The sequence below is a fragment of the Neopelma chrysocephalum genome, unplaced genomic scaffold, assembly GCF_003984885.1.
Source record: "Neopelma chrysocephalum unplaced genomic scaffold, ASM398488v2 Primary Assembly neopelma1_24, whole genome shotgun sequence".
NCBI lineage: Eukaryota > Metazoa > Chordata > Aves > Passeriformes > Pipridae > Neopelma > Neopelma chrysocephalum.
Window position 1 is genome coordinate 47,505,572 of NW_020897693.1, and position 27,157 is coordinate 47,532,728.

General features: G+C 41.5%; 1 protein-coding gene across 12 annotated transcripts in view; it reads left to right on the plus strand.

Moving 5' to 3' along the window:
* The first annotated feature begins 3,405 nt into the window (after nt 1–3,405).
* MARK3 (microtubule affinity regulating kinase 3) overlaps nt 3,406–27,157 on the plus strand; it is a 62,554-nt gene continuing 38,802 nt past the window's right edge. For 4 of the 12 annotated variants that reach the window (XM_027674036.1, XM_027674037.1, XM_027674040.1 and 1 more), the window contains exons 1-4: nt 3,407–3,883; nt 12,104–12,142; nt 16,588–16,779; nt 22,608–22,661. In XM_027674036.1, the coding sequence (XP_027529837.1) occupies nt 3,833–3,883; nt 12,104–12,142; nt 16,588–16,779; nt 22,608–22,661 (336 nt within the window). In that variant the 5' untranslated portion in view covers nt 3,407–3,832. Of the gene's footprint in view, nt 3,884–12,103; nt 12,143–16,587; nt 16,780–22,607; nt 22,662–27,157 lie in introns of all 12 variants that reach the window. The other 8 variants (XM_027674045.1, XM_027674044.1, XM_027674047.1 and 5 more) reach the window with 5 other exon arrangements.

A 27,157-nucleotide genomic window follows, 5' to 3' on the forward strand; every position in this document is an offset into this window, starting at 1 on the left:
ATACTCTCCAACTCTACTGGCAAAAACAAGTTTTTTCTACTGTTAGCACTGTAGCCAGAACAGCTCAAAGCACAAATTGCAGCCTACTCCAGATAACATACAAATATTGTCATTTAAGTCCCCCTTATGAAATCACTTTCACTATCACAAGAACCAGAAAGCATAATATGATTATCAGACTGCTTTCTGAGTTTTCAGAATATTTAGATAGGAAAAAAAAAATCACCTTCTGATTTGTGAATGCTGCTTAAGTAGTATCTGATAATATGCAGAGTATTTATGGGCAACAAAGAAATAGGAAACCCAGGCAATCAGCTTTTTTATTATGGCTCAGTGAATACACTTTGAAATTAACTCATCTGTTTAAATGGGAGAAACAGAATATAGCAACAAAGAAATATAGAAGAAAGCACCTGCTATGCTGTTTGTCATTCCCTGTGCAAGTTTTGCAACAGAAAAAAAAACAGAAAAACCAGCCCTAATCAATGTTTCCACTTAATGGCAACAAAACAGCAAAATCAGCTACTGTTGTTTTTGTGGTCTCAAGCATTTATTCAAAAGTTCTTATTTCAAAATCACTTTGCCAATCAGAAACATGACTTTGAAAGACATACAGTCCTTCTCTACAAATCCCCTTCCCCCTGCATCCTTTCCCCAGCCCCTTTTAATTTGGACTGCAAGTATTAAATGTTGGCTTTATCAAGGGTGATAGCAGAACTCCTGCTGTACCAACAGGCCCAGGATTTTCACCTGACTATTCACCACTATACATTTCAGGTTTTATTGGAGTGACTACTGCTTCCATGGGGCAGCAATGCAAGTACGTAAAACACAATGCTTAGCTAAGTTTAATGCCTCTTCATGCCTGTGCACAGAACTTCCACAGATCTGTTTTGCCAAGGCTCAGGACAGGCCCACTCATAGGTGCAAACAACATTACAGAGCTCAGTGTGCTGCTTACATGCTGTGAATCACTCCCTGGCCCCAACACAGGCAGTTCAGCCTTCTCGTGCTGGCTGGAGTGCCCATGAGTGCAGGGTGAAAGCACTGGGTAACAACCCAAGTAAACATCTACCTATTTTTTTCCCTTTTTCTGACTCTGCTGTAAGTCAGTTACAATTTTTTACAAACACGTTGTAAAGAACACATTCTACTGGCAACAGAAAAGAAAAAGATGAAGCAGCAGTCCCATGGCAAAAGCAGAATCAGGAGATCTAGATATGGACAAATCCCACTCCCTGCTGGGTCTTGCCTGCTTCCCAGGGAGAGCAACTCTACTACAAGTATGTATCATCTGAGCAAACAGGCACATGGATGTGCATGTACACACAGAAATACTGATCATTTGTACAAGAGGTGAGTCCTCAAATCCAACATTCCAGTCATTAACACAGACCAAGGCATTAGCTTAACGTGAGAGCAAGAAAGGAAGATCTGCAGGTCAGGTGTTATGGAGCATTTTGTAGTCCTGATGATGAAGTAACAGACATGCAACTTATTTCTTGGCTTGTGTCTCTAAAAGCAAGGAAAATATTACCTACATCATAGGATGGATTTCAGGGCTAGGCTAGTAAATATTTATGAGAGCCATAAAGTTTGTCAGATAAACTACACTTTAGAAAGACAAAATGTTACTGCTAGGCTGCCAGATCCACAAAGATGCCAAGTTTCTACAAATCCCACCAGATCCAGCATTTTTTTTCTACAGAGGCTCATATTTTCTCTGAAAAAAAATCAGAAATAGATTTGGTTTTAAACCACCTACACACTGAATATACAGAATTATTTCTCTTTCTTATTTTTCATTCATAATTAGATCTAGTCATGACTATAACAAGATCTTCCTTGTACACTTAAAAATGATTGTGCAAAGTAACTACTGGATATACTAAGGATGTTTTGACAGCCTAGGCTCCTCCACCAAACAAGACAAGCATCACGCTGGTATGAAAACACAGTGCTGGAATGCTGCATAGGTACCTGACTGCACCATGTGAGATCTGCCAACACCGGCCTCAGACCCCTGCCAGCTGTGGGCTCCCTTCTGTACCACATACCATCCTACGGGCTGGGAAAGCCCAACAAAAGGGAGGACGTTCTTTGGCAGATGACCTGAGGACCGAACCCTTCACACGGCTGTACAGCAAACACATTTCTGAAGTACCCATGTCAGTGTCCCTGTCCCTGGCCATGAGTGGGCAGTGGGATCTGCCCCTTTCCCTGACTGGACTTCCACAGGGAGGGAGATGCTGCCATTTCTTCTGCCACCCTCTGCAGTTTCACCCCACTGTGTTTCCCAACACCTGAGCTCTCTGTCCTGCCTCACACTGTGCCTCTTCTCACACGGGGGTTCTGCAGCTCCCTGAGGGCCTGTTTATGGAATCATAGAATATTAAGGGGTTGGAACACATATTAAAGTTCATCTAGTCCCAACCCTCGGCCACAGGCAGGGACACCTCCCACTAGACCAGGTTGCTCAAGGCCTTATCCAATCTGGCCTTGAACACTTCCAGGGATGGGGCATTCACAACTTCTCTGGACAACCTGTTTCAGTGTCTCACCACCCTCAGGTAAAGAACTTCTTTCTATTATCTAACCTAGGTTTCCCCTCTGTCAATTTGTACCCATTGTTCCTTGTCCTATCACTACAGTTCCTGACAGAAAGTCCCTCTCAAGCTTCCCTGTGGGCTCCCTTCAGACACTGGAAGGTTGCTACGAGGCCCCCACACAACCTTCTCTTCTCCAGGCTGAACAGCCCCTACTTCCTCAGCCTGTCTTCGTGGAGATGTGCTCTAGTCCTCTTATCAACTTCGTGGCCCCCTCTGGACTTGCTCCAACAGTTCCATGGCCTCCTTATGTTGGGGACACCAGAGCCGTACGCAGCGGTTCGGGTGGGGTCTCACAAAGGCGAGGAGCGCTCTAAGCCGCGGGGGCTGCTCCGATCCCAGGAGGACGGCGGGGTCGGCACGGGGGGCAGGGGCCGATCCCCAGAAGGGCAGGGGCCGATCCCCAGGGGGATCAGGGGCCGCTCCCCGGAGGACGGCCGGGTCGGCACAGGCGGCAGGGGCCGATCCCCGGGAGGGCAGGGCCGGCCCCGGCCCCGCGGCCCCCGCACACGCCGGGCGGGGGGCGGGACCTTCCGGTTCATGTCGGCGCTGGGCTGGCGCGGAGGAGCCGCGCGGCCATCTTGGCTCGTCCGGGAGCGGCGGCGGGGCGGGCGGGGGGCAGGCAGGGAAGGAGGGAGCGGCGGGCGGGCACCGACCCACCCGGCACCCACCCAGCGTCCGCAGCCCGCGGGGCGCCGGCCTTCTTGGAGCCTGGGGCGGGCGGCGATGCGAGCGGCGGCGCGGTGAAGCGGGGCCGCGGCGGGGGAAGGAGAGGGCAGCCCCCCGGGCGGCGGGCCTGCGCTAGCCGTGCCCCGGCGGCGGCGGAGAGAAGCCGGGCTGTGCGGCGCTCCCGCTGCCGCCTCCTCCCCGCCCGCCCTGCGCTCACCCCCTCCCCCCGGAGCCGCTCCCTCGCCGCCTCCCTTCCCTCGGCTCCATCCCTTCCCCCGGCTGCATCTCCTCCCCGCTGGATGAGGCACCCCCCTTCCCGCTGCTGACCCCCGCGGACCCTGGCTGTAGGATGAGCCCGCAGGACTCGGAGGGGGCGAGGCCGCTCCGCTCCCCGAGGAGGATCTAGTGGGGGGGCACCGACGCGACGCCGCCCCCCCGCCAGGCACCTTGTCCTTCATGGTGGCTCCCTGCGACCACCATCTCGGAGCAGACGCGCAGCCCGGGGCCCGTGTGTGTGTCTGTGCGCGCCGCCGCCGCGGCCGCCCGAGTGAGGGAAAATGTCCACTCGGACTCCATTGCCCACGGTGAACGAGCGCGACACCGAGAACGTGAGTACCGCGGCCGCGGGGGACCCTCTGCACCGCACCGCACCCCGCCCGGCCCCGCACCGCGCCCGCCCGCCCGGCCGGGGCGGCATCGCCCCGCGGGGCGCTGTCATGAACCTCCCGCCGCCTTTGCGCTGCCCAGATCACCGATTTATTCGGAATCGATTATTTTTTAACCCTTTTCGCAGAGCGGTTCGCCTGTTCCGTGGCATTTGCGGGCATCCCTCCCCCCCCGTCTCAACCCCGGTGTCCCCTCTTTAATTCACCCTCTGGAGTGTCTCCGGGTGGCGGGGATCGGGTTGGTTATGTCGGTAACGGGGATTGGCGGTGGGGAGCGGGGTCCTGGGGGGCTGCTGCCTTCTCCTAATGTGCAAACTTGCTGCTAAAGCAGCCGAATAAACCTCTGGTAAACAGATGGGAATAATTCAGCTCGGGTAGGGGTGGGCTAGGTGACCTAGATAATAGGCCTGTTCCCTGCTTAATTTGCAGGGTTCTCGGTGGTAATGACGCTGTTAGGCTAGTCACCTGTTCAGATGACATTAAAAGGTTTTCTTTATTGGAATTACCCTCCGCACAAGGGAGCCTTTTCCTTCCCTTCCCCCCCACCCCTTCTTTTTTTTTTTTTTACCTTGACAAGCCAAGGTTTAGGAGTTGACACTTTATTTACAAGATTAAATCAGACAGTGTATTAACGATCACAAAGGTCCTATGCTAAAGGAAGAAAGAAAAAAAAAAGTAGTCCTACCACATGAGCATATAGCCACAAACGAAGCTCGGTAAGGAGACTCCCTTTTTGCAGATAGGAACTATATTTCTTCCAAGTTAAAACTTACTTGATCCTGGTGTATCCTGTCTAACCATTTTTTCTGCATAGGCTCTGACATGTCCCCAAATGATAAACAGAAGGGAGTTGTCACTCACTGTAGTCTAAAATGAGTAGATTGGTGAACTTTGTGTTCAGCTTTCTGTAAAGGCTATGTGATATTCTTTACAAGGCAGATGCTAAGCTTGACAGAGGAGGCTTTTTTTTTTTGACAGGCTTCTTATGTTTTGGACTGGCATAAAAGGTGGAAACTTTGGTTAAAGATCAGGAAAAACTGTTGGATTGTTCCAGACCATAAATAGTCCGAGAAAAGTGATGGTAGCCCCATTGTTTAAAACAAGACCAGACAAAGCATTAGAAAACATGCTGCATGGAACAATTACTGCATTACTAGGGATTTAGATTTTATTGACATAATAGGCACTTCTAACTTCTGTGATCTTTATTTGTTTTAGCACTACATGCAACCTGCAGGCTAAGGGCTGTATTGAGCAAAAAGCCAACTAAGCATATTTGGTTGTAAAATCTCAATGAGCTTCCTGTCTTGTGGAAGAAAATAATTAAAATATTATGCGGCCCTTCCTATGCCATGGGGAGAGTTGAAGTTGAAACATACTCTACAAAATACTATACAGAGTTTATTTAGATAATTGTTTTAGTCTGTAAGCAGACCTGACTGAGGTTTTCAAGCTCCGTGTGAATGTGTGAAGGCCACACAGTAAATCATTTTAGAAAGCGTTCAGATGACATTCCCCAGTTAATTCAAACTCTAGTGTGGATAATCTAATGGTGGAAAGACTTAATATGTGCTCGAGGAAACATTATTATTCACAAGCTGTGTGTTCTAGCACTTGAAGTTAGATTTTTACATGTCTTCCACTTAAGGCACCTCTTTCTCACTTCAAAATATTGGTCTAACACTTCTCTTTAGTAATCTTCATAATTTAACATCCATGGATTGTCTTGTTTGCAGATGAACTGCCTTAGGTTTAGGTTAAGGCATATTTTTCAAGTGCTGTAATCTGTGCTGGTGACCACAGAAATACCTGTAGGTAGTGATATTGACAGGGAGTGATTAATCCAAGTACTCATCAAATCCATTGAACCAAGGCCCCTAATACAATAGCATATCCCTCAGGAAGCTCTCTCAGATTATCGTGGGCATCAGCTTTCTGGAAATTTTCTAAACTGTATGCTGTTCAACCTTGCTTAAAACTAAGTTTAAATCTGACATTTAGTCCATCTGAATTACCCCTACAGCTGGGAACAGGCCAGGTCTTTTTTGATACCAAATGTGATGATTTTGGTACTTAGCTAACTGTTCATCCGCCCCAAATCTGAGCATGTTGTGTTGGCAGGTAGATTGAGCCCTTGGTTCTCTTTCACCTAAGAGAAGTCTAATTAGTTAATATTCAGAAGACTCTTTGAAGAGGCTTAAGAGGTGCCAAGGTAATCAGCTAGCCTTTGGGCTATGGTTGTGGACCCCATTAGTGCCTTCTCTCTGCTTGGAAGGCTACCACTGCTGACAAAGGCTTGGCTGGTGTTGGATATGATTGAAGCATGCTGATCATAGCTTGTCCGTGCCTATACTTGCAATTTTGAAAATGAAGTTAGCCTCCAGAATGACAGTGAGTGTAAATTATCATTGTCTGTGCTTGCAGTTAACCACGTTCAGCAGTTGGCAACTTCTGTTGAATAAGAAAAGTCTAATTGTCTGTACTTGATTTTTTTTTTTTCTTTCTAAGGTTTTTTATCAAGACATGTACTGCTGAAGTGGAAATACTGTCACAGTGACTTTCCCCAAAAGCTACTCAGAGCTATCAAGCCTTTAGTGCCTTTGAGATTAAAGAGTTTGGCTCCGAGTCACCTGGTTTTGAGAGGAAAGGCATCCCAGATGATCTGTGATCATAGGAACTTCACACTTGGACAGTTGGAAGCTGGCTGTTGGCCTGCGATGAGCTGGCTTCTCACCGCAGAGATAGAGAAGCTCCTCTCAGGCCATGTCTTGTGCAGCAGTGGCTGCCAGCTGCTTAGGGGGCAGAAGTGCATGAGAGGATCAGATCTTTTCTGTCTTCCTCAGAAATATGTCCTGCATGTGAGAGAGCATGAGAGAGAGCAGAGACCTCCTTCATCCAAATCTGGGAGACAGGGTACATGCAGAAGAAGGACTTTAAATGGCAGAAGAATGAGTAAACCTGTTCTACTAGTGATGAGAAGGAAGGGAGAGAAGATGGAGGAGAAGTGTGGAAACACAATGGGAAAGGAAAATAGATGGTGGAAAACAAAAGATAAGAAGAGGCACAGAGGAATGTGCATGTGGCAGGATGGAGGACAACCAGTGACAAAGAAATAGGAGCAGAAGGAGCAAGATTGTGAGGAGTAGGACAACTATTCATTAAAAAAAATATTCAGAGTGGGAAGATGGTAGCAAACTATAGATAGAAACAAGGAAATACAGGTTCTGTGGAGGTTGGAAGAATTTTTTTTTTTTAGGAGTGTGAAATAGAAAAGAAAAATCTTGGACTAAACCATTTAATTAAAACCTTCATGTTCATTGCACAGCTGTGTTTTTTTGGGGGAAGAAAAGGTAACTGCTTTGAATGTGTTAATTCTGCAGGCCAATCTGAATTAAAAATTTAGGTAATTTAAGGAAAAGCAAGACTAAAATATACTCTTATCTCCATGACTGTGCCTAATGTGAAAAATTTGCTATTGAAAAATGCCAGCATGATGGCAACTGTGCTTGCACAAGACTATACAAAAAGATTCTGTGCAGCAGAAGTATCATCTTTTTTTTATTATTATTTAAAAAGGTTTAGTAAAGGTGGCGTTAGGTACAAAAATGTAATTTTAAGATACTGTGAAGGTTAGTGCAGTATGTCTTGGTTTATTACCAATTAACTATGAAGTGCATTAGAGCCTTTGCAGACAATATGCAAGCTTGCATTGTTCTATATATTATTTATCAGTCTTCTCCTATTACAAATAGATCTGTAATCGGAATGCTTTCTTCCATAGCATGAAATCCTGTGGGTTTTTTTAAAGAAAGGGCTGAGGAGGGAAGTGTTTCTGTGGCCAAAAGTTCTGATAGATTTTCTTCTGTAGGACCATCTGCATTCTTCCATATTTTTCACCAGTTGTAACAAATGTTCTGGTTTGAATTAAATCAGGTGAAGGTGGCAAAATAACTAGAAACAAAAAATATTTTAGGAATTCACCTGGGATGTGGTTTTTTAGTTCCAACCTTTCACAGACCAGAAAAATGCTCTTTTTTTGTGTGTGTGCATTTCTTAGTGCCTGGTAGGCCTGGTACTGTGTTTGTACTCAAAAAATACCTAGTGGGGTTGTGTGACATTGCGAGTCACTGGCTGCTAGTATTTTCACATTTTAAAGTGGGAAGTTTCATTCTTCAGCTGTGCTAAACAGCCTGTGCTGAGGTGTTTAATCGCTTGGTTTCAGTCAGCTCGAACTGATGGGAGGCTGTTGGGGGCATTGGTCTCAGCTGCCTCTTTCCACCCGCGGTTTCTACCGGCACTAATTCCTGTGGGGCTGCGTGACGGGTCTGGTCAGCTCTGATCTGACTGAAATAAACCCTTAAGAAAAGTGGGTTTATCCCCATTCTGTGTGGCTGCAAATAACTGACAGAGAGAGGAGGATGGGAGTGTCCAGTTCAGGTGGGGAGGGTTAGAAATGCTTCTTACTATTTTTGTTTTGGTTTAAATTAAAGCAGTTGTGGCACAACTCGAGTTACCTTAGCCGTAGGGTGCTGTTCTACAACTACAGACAGATATACAAGTACAATGATACATCTTTCACAAATTGTAGTGTTTTGGTCCTGGAAAAATCTTTTTTTTTCCCCTTCCCTTTTTCCCATTATTTCAGTAATTCAGAATAGCTAGGCTACAAGACCTTACTCTAGAGGTTGTTAAAAAGTCAGACTCAGTTCATTAGCACCACTGAATGTGACTTTAATGGTGGCCCTAGAAGTAGCAATGTGAAAACCAGAACACAACTACAGAAATTATTCAAAGAAGATAAACAAAAGGAAACACAGTATTTCCTAGCCTTTCTTACCCACTCACCTGGTATGCTTACCTGCTCAATTCTCCATTTTAGTTCTAGTCAAAAGACATATTCATGTTGATGTAAGCGGACAGTTCCTGTTGACAACATGTCTCAGGTGACTCAAGTCAAAGGAATTCTAAGAGTGGAGGCATTCATCTGCCCAGATCTTCATTTCATATGATATATAAGTAGCATGTGTCTGCAACTTCCTCTTCTTCTCAGTCAAGTAATGCTGCCTCATGGAAGTCAGCCAGATCAAAAAGGGAGGTCACCTTTTTTTTTAGGCTCATGGCTTATCAAGGTTGGCTCTTCTTAGAGTGGAGATCATCTGTCACTAAAAATCTTTAGAAAACATGATAAATAGATGCTTATTGCTCTTAAAATATAAACCTGAAAGATAGTGAGTGTACCTGTGTAATGCTCCAGTCAGTCTCTTAGATGAAACCCTTAGGTTAAGTCAAATTTTTGGCCCATAAAGCAGCAGGTTGTTGAGCTCTCTCTGTGTGTGTGTGTGTGTGTGTATATATACATATAAATAGAAAATTACTTTCAAATAAAATTTGTTCCTGCAGGGTTAAAGCCTAAACAAAGTTTTCTGTCTTCAAGCTCAATGTAGTCTTTGAAAACCAACTGTGAGGGTTTTGTTTTGGTTTTTTGTTGTTTTTTTTGGGGTTTTTTTGTTTGGTTTTGGGGTGGTTTTTGGTTTTTTTTTTTTGCTGGGGTTTTTTTGGGTTTTTTGAGTTTTTTGTTTTGTTTAGGATGTAATTCCTGACAGTGATGATTCTGGAAACAACTTAGCTGGCAGTATTGTTGATGAAGAATAGAATATGGTTGGCTCTTCAGCTATTATTCCCCAGGCTGATGTCAATAAATATCCATTTTAATCAGCAGTAAAGAAACTTTTGGCTGGAAAGATATGATGAATGTCAGATCTTGATAATGTGAAGCAACAAAAGAGCTTTTAAAGAGCTTTTGTAACCGGCACCAGACTTATCTTTTTGATTATATAAGCAGGATTTCTTCACTGATGTGTTGTTCAGTGCTAATCATGGAATTACAGATTCACTCTCTTTCATATGCTGTATAGAGTATGAACCAAATGATGTCAAACACGTCACAGAGGTCTGTAGTGGTTGTACATGGAAAGGACCCTCTATGTCTGCAAAGGGGTCATCCTTCCTTCACTGAAGGCTTAATGCTTGGCTGTTGGCACTGTCCCACTCTGATCTTTGGGGCAGTGGTGCACTTGTCACTAGTAATTCCCACTGCAGTGGTCAGTGGCTGGAATTGTGAGTGTGGAAGTGTTGCTTTGAGAAGCAGTGCTCCCTCTGCCAGGTGGAAGTGTCCTGTGTCCATACTGTCCATCTTCATCAGGCTGCTCAGTATGAGCTGGAGCTGTTGTGTCCTGAGTGCTACTCCTGGTTTTCTCCTTTATTTCGCCTTTCCCACTGAGGTTTGGAAGAAGTAGGAATGTGTGTCAAAGAGGTATAGTTTACACGTACTGAAGACTATTTACTCTTCAGGTTCTCCCTGTAAACTGGTCGTTTGACAGATATGACCTAATTAAACTAGCCACTCGTTTTCATGAAGTGTCATACCAGTTACATTAATTAATACTTTGATGGGCGCAAGAAAACCTTCCCCTTTTGACAATGGAACATCCGAATTATTGTTTTCTCTCCCTTAACATCTATGTTATATTTCTGTTGTCTCCCTTGCTGAATTCTGACCATTTCGGTTGTTCCACTCAATCATAGCATCCATAATGGTAGGGCTGTAGCCCACTTCAGTGATTAAACCTGCCCTCATGGATTGATAATTTTAGTGCCATGTCAGGTAGCACTTTTCTTTGTGGGAGAGCATTTAAAATTTTGTGAGATGGAAGCTTTGACTGTTTACCCTTAAGATTGATTATGTAGCAAGCTAGTCTAAAAACTGCCTTTTAATTATATATGCTGGAACCAAATAATTGGTTATGCAGACATCAGCATATGCATACTGGGTCTGACAATCCACCTTGCTCCATGTCCTGATTTGTGCCCTGGTCAGTGGTAGGAGGGAAGTAAAATCAGGACAAGTACAGGCCATCTTTTCCCTTTATGGGTTCCTGTTTTATCATCTAGGAAAATAATACAGTATTTTATAGTATAGGTTGACTTAGGGATTCCCAGAGCAGTAACTGGTGTATAAACAATTGTGGTTGAGTGTTTGCTGTGACACCTCTTGGTGGTTGCCAGAAATGTAAGTCTCTGTTTTGACTTTCCAGTAGAATTCCTTCATCAGCAGTCGCAGGATGTCCTGCTGTTCTGTTTCAGGGATATCTCTGCTCAATAAGATGCTACCTCTGTGAATATCCTTAGGGCTACCTTTTTTCTCTTACAATGAGTAGTACTCAGCAGTCTATGTGTTCTTAAAGACTTTAATGATAAATGGGAAGTAAAATTCAACACATTGTTAGGAAGGGCTGTAGTGAAATTTTGTCTTTGCATGTTTAATTTAAAATATTTTTTAATTTTTAAAAAACTATGGTATGTTTTCCTGATATTTTCTAGAAATAAGAGAGTTATTGGGGAGTGCACAGCCAGAAATTACCATGTATTTATAAACTGTGTGCCCAGGCTAAGGTAATGAAGCAATTTAGTGTCTCAAATGTTCATCATGTCCTGGAATGCTAATATTATTAACATTGTAAGGTATAGGTTTTAAGTACAGCTTTTTCTTACTATAATTAAAAATGCTGAATTGAATGAGGCTGTCGTGATTGTTACTAGTCTGACAGCTTTCCAAGAAATTTTATAATATCACTTTGTAGTATTTCATACAGAGGTGAGGTAACAGCTAAGGTAATAAGCATTCCTAGAGATTTTTGTAAGACTAAATTTTATTAGTTCATTTTGGCTGATGAGAAGGTAGTTTTCACTATTGTATTTAAAATGCTTTAAAAAAAAAAGTTGATGCCTGATTTGTCTCCCCTGTTTTAGAAAGTGTTCCCTACTTTCTGTAAATAAACATGGATTTTTGCAGGTCTTGGATACTCTGATTTCTTACTGTTTTTCAGCTCTTCAAATGGATATCAGATTCTGTCTCTTTCAGGTTTTTCTCAACTGTTGGCATCTTCTTACACAGTTCAAGAACTTTGATACTAGTCATCCTCTGCCCTGTGTGTTTCTAGTGCTCTGAATGTTAAGATACCTGAAATCATACAGATACTGGATAAACTTAACATCTACCGAAAAGATTTCAGTTGTCGACACCTTCATACGTCATTTGCTTTTTTACTTTTTTTCCTTTTCTTTTTCTTTCTCTTCATGCTAATCATTTTCTGGCTATGAAAGGATGTCGGCTCATCATTGGGGGAAGGCTTTTGCGAAAAGGTGGGTTTTGTGTTGTGTTCCAAATGTAATTGGTCTTAGGTTCAATCCCTCCCTTGCAGTAAGGACTCCCACAAATGGAGATGTTTTACTCCCATTTCCTTCTGGGTTGAGTAATAACAGGGTGGAGCTGGGAGGCGGGGAGGAGAATGTTTTGTTTTTATGAGAAAGGTTGTCTTGTTGGCTTGAAAATGGATAGTGCAAAAAAAACCCCAAACCTTTAAAGTATTTCAAAGACCTTGAAATGAAAGCTGATGCACTCCAAGATGTAGAAGAAAGTGTGTTCTTGTTGTAAGTGGATTTCAGGGGGCTTTTCTCTTAAAAGAGGTGGTGACTGCCTAACCTGAAGTTGCACAAAGTACCCGGTCTCCTTGATTTAGTCCCCCATCTACAGCATAATGGTCTTGTTTTATGTAAAGACAGATATTTTGGGAATCACTCAGCTGTGGTGAGTGTCATCAACAAGTGTTATTCTTATGCAGAACGCACCTCCAGGAGATACACCTCACCTACCACAATCTGTGGAAACTTATTACAAATAAACACATGCTTGTTTTAAATGTTATGTTTTTAAGACAAACCCCACCTCTTCTTGAAGCCATATAAATGTGAACCTGGGAAAGAAGCTGAAACTGAACAGAGTTTTTGGGAGTCAGTGTGGTGAGGGAGGCAAAATCGGCAGAGTTGAGAGTCTACTTGGGAAAAGACAAATGACCTGCATCTCAAGTTGGAGAGCAGAGGATGCCATTACTATTTCTCCAGACTGAGAGTGCTGCTGTTAATCTGGGGAAACTGCCCGGGGAAGTACCCGAGTACAGCCAGATGCTATACAAGCCAATGCGTGATTTGAAGTTTTCCTGGACCACCTGTATTTTGCTTTGTGCCTACACCATTTAGCTTCCCATCTACCTATCACAGCTTCTTGAAAATTATTTCGTTGGGAGAAACACTTTCATTCAGTTTTGAGTTTATGTTCTTCTTCCTTCATTTCCATATACAAAAGAAAAACCATGTTGAAATGGAGAATCTGTTTTCTGTGGTTTTTAGAAAGCTTGGGTTCTGTTCAATATAACAATATATCTGACAGAAGAAGGACTTGCTGATAGATTTATTTATGTGAAGTGAAATAAAGTCCTAATTAGATATGGTTGCAAATGGCTGGATTTCTACAGGGTGAAACACAGCTATGAAGAAGTCAGTTGGAGAGAACTGAACTGCTTGGGAACGCACAGCTTGATACTCAAAAACCACAGCTCAAAAAGGTCATATTCTTGAAAAGAAATAATCTGGGTTAGGGTGGAAATGCAGACCTCCATACAAGGAGATTGTGTTCAGTTTATCAGAGCTAGTCCAAATGAGTTCACAGCTGTTAATTCCACCCTTTAAGTGCAAAGCTAGGAAGCATGGAAAAGAAGAATGATAGGTCACAAGAAGTCATTTTTCAACAGAGGACAGTGAAGCTCTCAAGATGTATTAACTGGGTGGTTTACTATGTGGAATAGAGTTTGTTAGTATAACAATCTTTCTTTGGCCTGATATTGTTTATATTAAGTAGGATATGAGTAAGATCAGTTCTGAATAACTTGCACACAGGTTCTCTGGGTTGGGCATATGTGCTACCTGATGCCCACATCTCAAGTGCCTCACAGGCTAGCTCAGGACTAACATGATCTATCAGTCCAAGCACAAGACAGTGCAGATGCCGATACTCTGTTTCCAGAGTCAGTTGTGTGGTTCAAAAGCAACCTATTTGTTGAATCTGTCTGCTGGAGAGCCTAAGCTAACAAGCCCTGCTGGGAGGCAGGCTGGCTCCTGCTGAAGTCAGCTCCTGCACCTGTGCCAAGTGCCCGGGTGTGGAAGGGCTTTAGTCTGAATAATTGTGATACACTTCTTTTTCCGACGAGTTATCAGCTCAGTGTAGTGCAGTGTAAGTAGTACAGTTGTATTCCTGGGATGCTGTACTTGAACTGAAACGAACCTTCCTCTAGTATATCCAAGAAATACCCTCGTGGCCCTTTATGGAACATCCCAGTCCATGAGCAACACAGGCAGCAATGCAAGAGGATGTTGGCATCTAGCATCAGCAGTTGCTGCTTTTTTTCTAGCTGGTCTGAATAATTTGATACTAGAAGGTATGAAAGGAGCTGACAGGGAAGTTCTCTGCAATATGTGTTGCAAGGTTTGTTAGAAGTCAAAGTTTAGGGAAGTGCAGGGGATTGGCATGGCATTGCTAGTACACACAGGAGTGACTAAGGTGGCCTGAACAACCAGCACCAGCCTGACATTAAGGACATGCAAAATACTGAAATTGTTGATGCAGGATTTCACTGGCTTTAGTAGTTCCTTCAGCTGGTGACTGCTCTTGTTCTTCCTCTCTTTGAGAATTACTAATTGATAAACACCCAATTGTTGTAGGTCTCAAAATATTATTGAGAACATTGAATTGTTATCAAGACTTGAATTTTTACTGGATATTGTTACAGGTGTGCTTCTTGTTCTTGTGCCAGTTGTTAGTGGTTGGGAAGGAATGTTTACTCTTGCTCCTGAAAACTAGGATACAGATTGCTAGAATATGAAATAGAGCAGGATGTGCAAATCATCAGGAACATTTAATATCCTACGTGAAAGGAAACTCTGTGTTTCACTTCAGCCAAATGTGCAATCATGCATGTAAGGATCCAGGAATGAAAGTCATGTTGTGGCAAGGGAATGGGAAGCAAATAACTCCTAAAAAGAGTTAGGGTCAGTGTTGGGTTTTCAGTTAGAGATGGTTTTCTGCCAAGAGGGTTGGTTCTGTCCATGTAAAATCAGTGGAGTGTTGAACAAAAGGTGCAGTCTGTGTTTAGTCCTAGTGCACCTACTGTTGGTATGGCATGTCCATCTCTAGCATAAGCCCCACAAAAAGATGTTTGAAAAATAGAGAGTTCTGAATGCAAGTACAGGAAAAGTTTCCTTGTCTTTAATCATTTTTACAGCAGCATGTTTAGGGAGCTCAATATAGCTATCACTTAATAAAGTGAAGGGGTATTGTGGTCATAGAAAATAAGTACCTATATAGGAAGTACAAATCTAGTGGCAATGTAGTAGCCAGGGCAGTAAGGAAGCTAAAGCCAGATTGATACTAAAACATTATATGCACCACAGTGTGTGTGTTTTTTAAAACAGTAACTATTTAAACAGTTTTCCAAGAGTTGCCATAGACTTCTATCAGTAGTACTTCTTGGATGAAATGAATGTGTTTTTAAAAGTAATCTGATCACAGCTGTTGCACGCAAGTTAACAAACCAAGGAACCTAAGATGCCAGACTATATGGTCACAAGGTTACATCAGGTTATTAAATAGAGTGTGAACTTGCCAAGTGTCATGCAAGCATGGATTTGTTCGTTTGTGCCTGTACCATGGTTATTAGCTCTTGAGGTATGATCTCATCTTCATGCTACAATGATTTTCAGACTAGATGTTTCTGTATGCCAGTTCCTTGGTTGTCCCCATTGGGTTTCAGCAAGAGGAGGAGTAGTAGAAGAGCAAGATCTGGGGTTTCTGGGTTGACTATAAATTTATTGCGTCACCTGCGGTGGAGGCAGATATTTGCTCCACATTTGCAGGATGCTGAGCATTTCTAATACTTTAATTAGTGAGGTTGATGTATAGGCCTCAACCATGATTTAAGAACATAAGGGGACCTGCTCTTTCATAAACAGGCTGTCAGGAAATGAAAAAATACTTTAATCTTAACCATGTGATTTAATGAATAAAGATTATTATAGGTATGATATATACCCATTTATTTCTGCAATTAATAGCTGTTCTGGGAAACTGAATGAAAGGCAGACAGTGTCTCAGATCTCTGTAACTAGTTCTCAGCCTGTCAGTGTCTGAGATTTCTGTACATTAGGTAAGATTTCTTCCCTCATTCTAGAGGCTGTCCTGGGTATTTTCAGTCATGTGGTTTTGTAGGAACAAAAGTATAGTACAAGAGGGGAAAAAAAACCCCTTTTATTATATTTTCAGTACTATTAAGTTACCCAATAAGGGTTAACATTTTGTGCTCTTCTTGGTTAAGCTTTTTTTGTGTTTCCTCTCCAAAGGCTTTCCTGCACTAGTTAGAACAGTAGTGCAAATGGGAAATAATATCAAACACCTCCATGTTTCATAACTCATTTGGCCGTCTATGTAAGTTCCTAAAAGTGCTCAACTGCTGCCGCAGTTTGGGTGATGCTCCACTTAGTCTTTACCAGGTGATGAAATGGATATTGTGTTATGAACTGGGAACCTCTTTACTGCCCCATCAGAGCAAAGTTCAGCGTGAATCCAAAGTTTGAGCTGGATCATTTGAAGGTTTCTGCAAAGGTGTTGCTAATGCTTTTGAATGTTGTGTGCTTCTCATCATTGGTGTGTTTTTGTCTGTATTTCTCAGCCTTATTACCTGCATGTGTTTTTGTTGCAGCACACGTCCCATGGAGACGGACGGCAGGAAGTTTCCTCCCGAACTGGGCGCTCTGGAGCTCGCTGCAGGAACTCCATAGCCTCCTGCGCGGATGAGCAGCCGCACATTGGGAATTACAGACTCCTCAAAACCATTGGAAAGGGGAATTTTGCAAAAGTGAAACTGGCGAGGCACATCCTAACTGGCAGAGAGGTAAAGTGTTACGGGTGTAAACAGCACTGAGTTGCTGTAGGTGCGCAGGTTCTCTTAGAATTAAAATCATATTAAGTCTGTGAACATAGAACACATTTTACTAGAGATATTGCTGCTGCTGTAGAAAAAAGTAGAAATTGAGAACTGTAATTTTTAGTAATGATTACAAAACCATTTCTCTTGAAAATGGTGTCTTATATTTCTATTTTTCACAAGTCCCTGTTCAGCTGAATTATGTTAAAGTTTGCTACTACTATTCTTGGCTAAATCCTCCATTTTTAAAAAAGAGATCAATATACATCAACTAAAAAAGCTTGCTGGAAAGACTGCCTCTTGGTGTCTCTGTGCTGCACAGTGCAGGGCTATATTGAAGGGGAAGTCAGGAACGAGAACTAAATATCATCTTGATTACGGTACAAGTAGCCCAAATGCAGTATTTTCTTGCCAAAGCAATGTGTCTCTCAGGATTTTGCTGGTGTCTGTGGTGCTGGGCAGCTTTGGGAAGACGCTCCGGTTTGTTCAGAGACAGTTTGTGTCTCACTCAGTGTGTGTGGTATAGATGAGCTTTCTCTGGTATCTCCTCGTAGTGTCTAACTCAGCTCCATAATTATTTTCTGCATGTCATTGCAATGTAATTAACCACTTGTGCTTGATGGTGGTTCTGATTTGGTGAGCTGTAGTCCTGTTTGCTTGTTACAAGAAGGTGTTTCTAGGTGCTATTTTATTAATAGCAACTCTTAAGTACTAAAAGAGGGAGAAACACCTTGCTGACCTTTTCTTGCGAAACCTGTCTAATGAGGTAAATGTTTACTGGTACCAGCAAGGACTTTTACAGAAAGCTGTGTGGCTGACTGCAGTGCTTTAAGGGAATTTCTCTCTTCTGAGCTAATATGGAGTTCAGTAGCACTAGGAAGAACAGAGGGACATGGTTTTGAAAGAGCTGTTGAGAGAGATTTCTTTATTTTTTTTGTAAGCTGACACTTCCAATTGTCTTCTGATGTTAAAGTCAGTGCTCATTTGTAGAGAAAGCTTTTGGTTAATTGCTTTCCTTTTAAGTTCCCTCCTATTTCTACTGATACTTAAAATGGGACATGCTACTACTTGGTTAGTATTTCTTTGCTATTATTATAGGTATAGAACTTGGAGATAAGGTATCATGTGACACTTTGCAAAAACTGAAGTACATTTTCCTTTATATGCACATAACTGTGTTGAATGAACTCTGGTTCATTATTTTTGTTTGAAATTTCAACATATAAAAGCGACAGTGTGAAATTTTTGTCTGAATTTGGAAAGATTTGAGTACTAGTTTTCTTTAACTCTCATGGAATTGATGTCATTCGGTCAATTCAGAGCATAAATACTTTCCAGGATGTGACCATTGATCCTGGTTACCTAGAATGAGTGTCATTCCTTAGAAGGGAACAATTAAGCTAGTTTTATAGGAATATCTTCAAGGTATTTAAAACTTTTTTTTCCTTGAGAGGGAAATGAGTAAAGTTTCTGTTCTTGCTAGATGAACTGCACAATGTTGATAATAAATACATGTTTTAGATGTCTATGACCAGAATTGTTCACAATGTTCTGGATAGCAATTTCCCCAATGTCATTACTTCACCCTTGCCCTTACAGAAGTCTTTATCTGATCAATCTTTAGATTGTGGTAACCTTTTTTATGGCTGCTAAATTGATGGGTTTTGCTTGTGATCAACACCACCTTGTACTTTGTTGAATCTCACTTTCATTGCTAACTCATCTCCAAGGTTGTTTAAATCAGTTTTCCATTGTATTTGATGGTGCCTCTTAACTCCTTCAACAGACTTAATCATTGTGGTTTGACATCCTGTGCCAAGGCCACTGATGCAGATATTAAACAAGATTGGTCCCAAGTCTTGCCCTTGAAAAACTCTTACTCATTTATTTCCAACCTGATATCTCTTTAGCCATCTTTTTTAGGAAAAAAAAAAGCTCTGTGCCCTTTTCAGCATATCTAGTTCAAAAATTTCCGTGCATGCTCCTAGATGAGGCTTTACAATAGTCCAGGTAGTCATATCTTGTGCTTTTCCATAGGGCACAATTAACTGTAGGAAAATATGTTGCATTTGACCCTTCTGTCCGTTTCCCTGTTTTTTTCCTGGTAATTTTGATCTCAAGAATTTTTACGGGAAATTGGAGAAAAAAAAGTTGTCTGATCATTTCTAAACCTTGCTCTGCCATTGTCTTGGTAGATGGTAGAAATCTGTGCTGCAAGAATGCATGGGGTTTTTTTTCTTCCTTAGACCTACTCTTAAGAATTCCAGGGCAATGTTCTCAGTGTGGCCTTAGCCAGACAACACTCATCTTCCTGAATTTGTGATTTCCTGCTTTACACACTCATTCCTGCTTCCTGTTCTGTCTTTGTTCCTTTTCTCTTTTCCATCTTACATACCAAAATCTAAACTGAGTGATTAGTTTTGGGAGTCACACTTTAATGATTTTTCATCTCTGCTATCTCCTTGCTGTATTTGAACCCCACTTATCTTCTCCTTGTTATTTGTGTGACTTTGTTCTTAATGTTCTTTTAAGTGTCTGGGTCAGTTTCACTTTATGGCAATTCCTTCTCTGTATCTCTGCATTGATTAACTTCCAAATCTTGAAGCAGATCAGCACTTTTCACTTCCTCGGAGGAGGAGATGTTTGTTCAAGCATTCTTCTAGGGTAGTTGCTCATCTCCTTGCATCTGGAGTCCTTCCCTGTGAATTTTCCTGTTGCTTGAGGTGCAGATTTCATATTTCCAGCTGGACTAGGTTCCAGGACTCTTTTCCATTTCCATCTTCAGTGTGTCTGCAGGATGCATGATGAGAGCCCAGCCTCAAATTACAGAAAGGGAGAAATGTTGAGCCCTTAAGGGGATGATCAGAACATCAGGCTAACTTGAGGGGGTTGAATTGTCCTGCAAGGAGTGTGTGGCCTTCAGCTCACTACAGAGCTTCACTGCACTGGAACTGGTGTTTGGAAACACTCTCCTTTGAGATCCTCTGCCTAGGAGAGTATTATTTATAGTCTGTCTGCCCTTTCCAAACCACGAATCTTCGTTGTCAATCAGCTTTTGTTCACTCTTTGACTGTAATCCATGTATTTTCTGTTGTAGTTTTATCAAAGGGTGTTTCCTCTGACAAGTTTCCCATACTTGCCAAAATTAATCTAAAAGATAAAACTACTTTTTGCCGTTACTGAGTGGCCAAAATTATTATGGATCCTTCTGTTCATTAAAGGCATGTGTTCAGTTAATAGCCAGGGAGTTGAAGTTTCCCAGTGAGGTAGAATTCTTTCAGGATCCAAGTCTGACTCCAAGGAATCTATTGTCATCTTCTTTCTGTTCTTCTCTTGGAAAAAGTAATATTTGAGAGGGGGAAAACATTCTGAATGGTAGCAGTTTAGGCAGTTTGCTCGGTGTTCCCAACTTCTGATTGCTTTAACTCCCTCATTCAAATCATGTAGGAGGAATTTTTTTAGTCGTGTTATTGTGAATGATGAAAGCAAAGTTAATTTTGATTCTACTAACAATTTCACGCAGAATATCATGGCTAATGCAGCAGTGTAATAGTGTAGGTGGACTTGCATTCCTCTAGCATTGGCCATAGCACACAGTATTTGAAACTGTTCCAGATTCATGTCATGTAAAGAGAGAAAAGTTTCTGCTTTGGAAGGCAATTTGGTGTTTTATTAACTGTGCTTAGTAAAATGGAGGATTTTCTTTCTCTGGCTCATCAGAGCTATTCTTGAGGGCACGCTCCCATTGCCTGTGGTTTGGAGACCTTATCAAGGCACCTGAAGTTGCTCCCTGTTCTGATGATGGGTTCAAGCTCTCAGAGTCCATGTTAACATACTGTACTCTTAGTGTTCATATGGATAGGAATTATCTAAACTCACCCTGCCTTTAAGGCTATAATTAGTGGAGTGAATAGGCCTGAGAATCTGTCTTTTGGAAAACTGAGGTGTGTACCTTCCCTATATCTCCAGGGCTGAATTTGTTTGACAGTGTCAGAGACCTCTCTGATCATCTGGCACCAGTGCACAGCGAGGGAGGTGAGATGGTTATGCAGAAACCCACTACCTTAAGACTTTGTGGGTTGAAATGAGTTTACATCTTTTAAGATTGACCAGAATGGTACAGCCCAGAACACAAATGAACTTCTTCTGAGTGGAATGCACTTACCAAGTGAACAGCCATATCTTCTGTGACATGGGTAGTCTTGGGACACAAGGTCATTTTCAGATAACATTATCTGCTGTTGACAAAGGTAGTGGTCACTCGACATCCAGCATGGATTTATAAGAGATTGCAGGAAGTGAATAACTTTGAAGTATTGTCAGAAAGTTAACAACAGGCATAAAAGTAGAGATAAAAATCTTTCATGGTTTCGTACACAACTGCTAATATAAAAATACCTATTGCTTAATGTGTTTCTCTCCCGTGTTTGTATTTTTGAAGTGATTTCTCAAGGTTTGCAATGGAATTTTGCCTCAGGAAACAGTGATCTTTAATATCGGTAGCCTGCCTTAAAAGAAAATACTCCCCAAAGTAAAAGCATTCTTAGATGGCTACTTGGCTATGTCTCTTCATATCTTACATCTAGAAGGGCCCAAAATAAGTCTTGAATATCAGTTTTAGAAAACATCATATGCATTATATAATTCCATGATGCACCTGGGAGTTGAACACTGTTCCCCTCTTACCCTCTCCATCATGATGATCCATCCCTGTGTTTTTGCACTTGAATGTAGGGATATGGATTTGCTTTGATGTAAGATATTCTTTATTCCATATGGTGCTGATCCCAAGTTAATGAGGAGCAAAGATAGCATGAAGCAATTCAGGGAAATGGGAGCTGTGGCTTGGGAAGGAGCAGCATGTACTGTTTGAGCCAAAAATTGAAGGGGAGTTGGAAGCCCTTGCTTTGCACCAGTGAGGTATTATAATCAGCTGAGTTGCAGCATCTTGCTTCTTTGAGAGGCACCATCTCCTTGGCTTCCGTGGAGCTTCTTCTGGTATGTGTAGTCTTTAATTTAGAAAGGAAAAATACCAATTGGCATGTAATTCTAGAAAGATTCCCATTTCCTGTTCTAACTCATCCAGTATCCAAATTGCATTGCACTGAAGTTTCTGTTGCCTATTCATTGCTTCAAATCTTCAGGTTCTGACTAGTTACCATGGTACTGAATTTCTATTTTGCTTATTTTGTGACATTTTTATTTTGTTCTTTAATATTTCTATGCAGTATTTACTGAAAAAGATGAGAACCAGTAAAGGAAAGAACTTGCCCAAATTGTTGTACTACAGCCAGTGGGTTTTTTATTTTTTTTCATATCCATCAGGAAGCAAATTGACACAAATATTTAGTGAATTTCCAAAGATGAGCTTAGTTCCTGCCAAATTTGTGTGGAATTGCTTTAAATTTGCTCTGAAATCTCTTGTTTTTGGAAACTGCCAGTGCCCAGTCACTACTGTGTAATCTGTTGTGTAATTATACTGTGCAAATATTATCTGTAGGCACACTGCTCTCTATAGGGGCACTGTCTGGTGTTGGAGCTTCCACTGTCGTAAGTGTGATGGACTTAATGTCAAGTGAAAGACTCAGTGAGCTTCCCTTCTTAATATACTTAAAATACCAGGGTTTTTCCTCTCTCCTGTTTTTAGTTTAAATACAAGTACATAATTTGCTGAAGGAACTTAAATGTTTTCCATGTAATTTTCATGTTTTACATTTCTGTTACTAGATTTGAGCATGTTGTAATAATGTGTTGTTGTTCCTATGGAAAATACTGATAACGAACTCTTCTTTTAGGTTGCCATAAAAATAATTGACAAAACACAGCTGAACCCAACTAGTCTACAAAAGGTATGTTTTTACATTTTATCTTTCAACTGTATTATAACTTGTTTCTCCTCACCACCTCCTTCCATTAACCCTGAATGCCTGTGCTGGAGAATCTGAAGCATTGCATACCTTGCACACATCTGAACTACTGTATTTAATAACTAGTTTTGTAACAGATATTTTTGACAGCCCTGCAGTTGTTCAAACTGAACTTGTACAGAGCTGTAAACTGAGAAAATGGTGGTATTAGCCACTTCCTTTGTCTCCCAAGCTTAGCTGACTCTGTAGAGAGGACGTTTTTGGTTTGGTGTCGTGCCCCCATGTCTCCTTCGTGCCGGTCACTTTGTTAAACTTAGAAAGGCAAAGCTTATGTTCTGTCCTCTTAAGCCGGCCTTGAAAATACTGCCTGTGGACTGAAGGCCAGGCTTCAGTCTGTGCTTTTCACGTGATTTGCAGCAGGAGAGGTGATGCAGTTTTATGAAACAAATTGGGGCATGACTTATTTGGTTTCTTCCCTCTAGCTTTGAATGTTTAATGTGCTGTTACAGTTGTGTCGCCTTATCTGTTTTAGTACGGAGCGATAAACCCTGCTCTTTCATCAAGCAAGCCAGTCTGGTTTGGAGTGTGTGCAGGAAGTAGATTTAAATGTTACTTTTACGTGGGACTTTTCTAACTTTGTCCTTTTAAGTACCGCAGTCAAAGGCTTTTTGTTTACTTTTGAGTACTTTGATAAAAAAACTCCTTGCAATATTTCTGTTTGAACAAGAGAATACCCATAATTGAAGTAGTGTAACTAGAGTAAATTGGAGAATATACCCATTTGTATTTTATGCAAATACTAAAAAGATCAGGTGACTAGATATTTTTATCAAGATTAATGGTGTAGAAGTAAATTGGAAAAACACACAAGTTCTTTTATGATTTAGTTGAGAGGCAAACAATAACCTATAGAAGAAAGGGTCCATGTTCCAAGCAGGTAGCAACTTCCTACTGACTCTGTAGGCTGGATAAAAGTGGATAATGTGGTTCCAGTTTTCTTAGAATTTTTCTCAGTTTAATCCCTGAGGCTGTTGGTGGTTTCTGGGTAAGCAGGGGGGACATAAAATGCAAATTAGGTAATATGATGGATTAGATAAAGTTGATTTGTGTGTTGGATCTGCACAACTTGGAATACCTGAAAAAGTTGTTAAATGCTTGAAGCACTTGAAAGATAAAAAAAATCTGCGTAATACCAAGGGGAGGCGTCAGCACATGGGAAGAATGGTCAGAGAGAAGTAGAGAGGCCTTGTTTACAGCCAAAAATGTAAAATCATAATTGTTCAAATGCTGTTATTTGAGATTGGGTTGTAATGCGAGTTTGATCTCCTGTCAGGGTACAATGCAAACCATTTCACAAATCAGAGGTGTTCAGTTGGCAAAGCTACAGGCTGGAAGTGTGCATGATGGTCTTTTGATTCCTGGGTTTCAGCTAGCTCTACCCACTCATGTCTCTATCTCTGTTGTAATTTAATTTTTACTTACAACTTATAAAATTAGATTATAAAATGTGATTTGTAATTTGATCTTGTCAACCACTGGGTTTCTTAACTGGGAGTCTGGAAGAATAGTACAAAATAGCAGGGTAGAAGTCCAGTCAGATTAGTGGAGTGAGATTCGTAACATGTTGTCTCTAAGTTCATTTGTTACACGAGCACAGAAAAAAGATATGTCAGAGTTCTCAGTTCAGTGCCGCAGCCTGAGTGCGTTTGGAGCCAACTGTGCACGCGACCTGTAGATGCAGGGGAGGCTGAGATGGAAGCGCTTCTGACCTTGCCCTTCTGGAGGGAGCGATAAAATATTTGAGGTATGGCGGGGAGGGAAGGGCTGTGCCGAGAAGAGGGTGTGGTGTACAGTGTCTCAGCTGCGGTGTAGCTGCATACCCGAGTCATCCTTAGGTGGGGAGACAAATGGTGATTAAGGCTGCCAGTTCTGATTTCTTTGTGTTACATCTTCCACATCGATACTTCAGCTGCCAGGAAGAAGTTAACCTTGTTAAGGACTTGCTTTGCTTTCCGGAGCAGTAATTCGTGGTATGCCCTCACTGCAGCCCTGACAGCTCGATACTGAGTAGCAGCTCTTCAGAAGGGTCGGGTTTCTGTCTGCTGCTGAGGAAGTCTGTGGCAACCACATGCAGCTACTCTTTACTGTTGTTTTAGGACCTAATTGCTGCTCTGCTACTCTTGCTTAGTGAAGAGGAAACTGTAACCGGTACTTCCCTGCTTTGAAAGAAAAGGGAATTCTTAGAGCTTTTTTCCCATGCTGGTGGTGTTAGTCATAACCGCTGTTCTCCACAAATGCACTTGTGTACCCAGTTGCAGTGAATATCGGTCTCACTGGAAACAAATGCTGATGATACAGTAGTTCACTTCCTCCTAGCCAAAAAAATTGTTTGTTTTTTTTTTCTTTTGAATTAGCTATGCCATTATATGCAAGAGTTTTTTTTACCAAGCCCATATAGTAGCACTAAATCACTTCCCATGTTCCTTTTTTAGAACTTGGCTCCTCAGCCAAATATTTTTGTTCATTATGTGCAGATGTTTTGCCACTTGTTTGGGCCATATTTTTTGTTGAAGCATTTTAGAGTTCTTATACGTCGATTTTAACGTGGACCGTGGCCTTTCTGACTGTCAGTCGATCCGTGTTTTAAAAACTGCAAGAAAAGGATGAGAATTTTAAAATGCTCAGGCTTTTCTGTTTATAACGAGTATCCTTTTCTGTTTTCAAGTTATGGTTAGTTTGGGGCAAACTAATTTTGTAAATTTTGTGATTTTTGTATTGTGTAAAGGCTTTTTGCTTGAGGTTTTTCATTATATGTAGGGCATATTCCAGTGAAGCAGTTACCAGGAGAAGCCTAATACACAGGTCAAACTTGGGCTAGCTTGGGACAACATCTTGTGAAAAGCCTCTCCTTTGGGGAGAAGGCAGCCAGGGGAGTTTGGTGCTCTGCAGCTGATGACTGTACTGAGTTGCTTTTTAGCAAACTTTTCACATTTTTAAAATATTTTGCTACTGAAAGCCTTGCAGTAGCTGTTGCAGGAACACTTCTGATCTGTCTTTTGCTGTGTTCAAAGAAAGTTGGCCTAAGAGAACCAGCTTCCATTGCTGGCTTGTTGGGCTTTTTTTATTCAGTTTCTTGGCAGCAGCATTAATTAAATGCGATTCTTTCCCTGTATCTGACATGGCTTACAGTCAAAGGACCGGACCACAACAAAGCTGAAAGCCATTTGTTTGGCAGACAAGGATGTTTGTCTTTGCCTGGAAACATTTGTAGAGCTCCTGTTGATGGAAAATGAGCTGTTCAACAAGCTGGGAGTAGTTTTTAATCTCTGTATTAGAAATTAAACTGATGAGAACTGGTTTCTGGTTTTTGTCTGCCTTTATAGTCTCATTAGGACAAGTAAGTTCTTAAAACTAAGAAAATAATTTTCTGTATTGAGAACCTTCATGTTCTCAATCTTCTGATGTTATACCTTGTTCTGTGTTCCTGTGGCAGGGAACGCCAGAGGTGTGAGGTTTTATCATACCTGGCTTCTGCAGTGAATTTTACTGTGTGGTGATAGTTACTACTTCATTTGCTATAAGTTGATTCATATAGTATTTGGGGGGAATGAAATCTACGAGACCTCTTTTCAGCATACTGTGTGAAAGTTGTATGATGTTTTACATCATATTCCTCTATCAGAAGTAGACTATAGTACATAATACAATGTCAGGCATTTGCAGATGTCCCTGTGGAAGTTGCTATCTGTGTCAAAATGCTACATATAACAGTTAAACTGACAAATGGTGCACAATCTGAAGTGCATTTATCTAACTAAAATTATAATAAAAGAATACGGTGGTGGTTGTATCCTGTTCTGAAGTATTTTTATTTTTAATTTCCTCTGAGACAAAAATAGTCTTTTATTAAGAGAGCTTATTTCTAGTCCCCCACTTCAACAAATGGCTCATAATGTAGAATCTGGTTTTTAACATGCTGCATTTTGGTTAGTAATGCATAGTTGTCTTGTGGACCAATGTTTTGATGAGTCTGATCCATAGCCTTTATCTTGAGTATTGGGGGTGGGAGGTATCAGATATCAATTTAGAATGAATTAAACAAAGTGTCTTCAAAACTGCAAAAACTGATCAGAGGCTTTCAGTTATATAAGCTGTGATTAAAAGTGTTAATGGAGAATTCAGAATACATTATACACCAGTTCAGCTGAACTGAATGAAAAACAAGAAAAAAATAGCTATAGATTAAACTGCTTTTAGGTTTCTGATGATCATAGAAAGATGATGTAGTCTACCTTCTCTGATTACATATGAAAAAGCCCCAGAAATAACATAGTTTAAAAAAAGAAAAGAAGGCAATTTTACCTCTCTGGAGGATAAAGAAAACATGCATGCGTAGGTTTTGAAACTATTTTGTATGGCCAATAATTTACTTGATCAGTCAACCTCAGTTGCATTTAAGCAGCCTGATTTATTTAAAA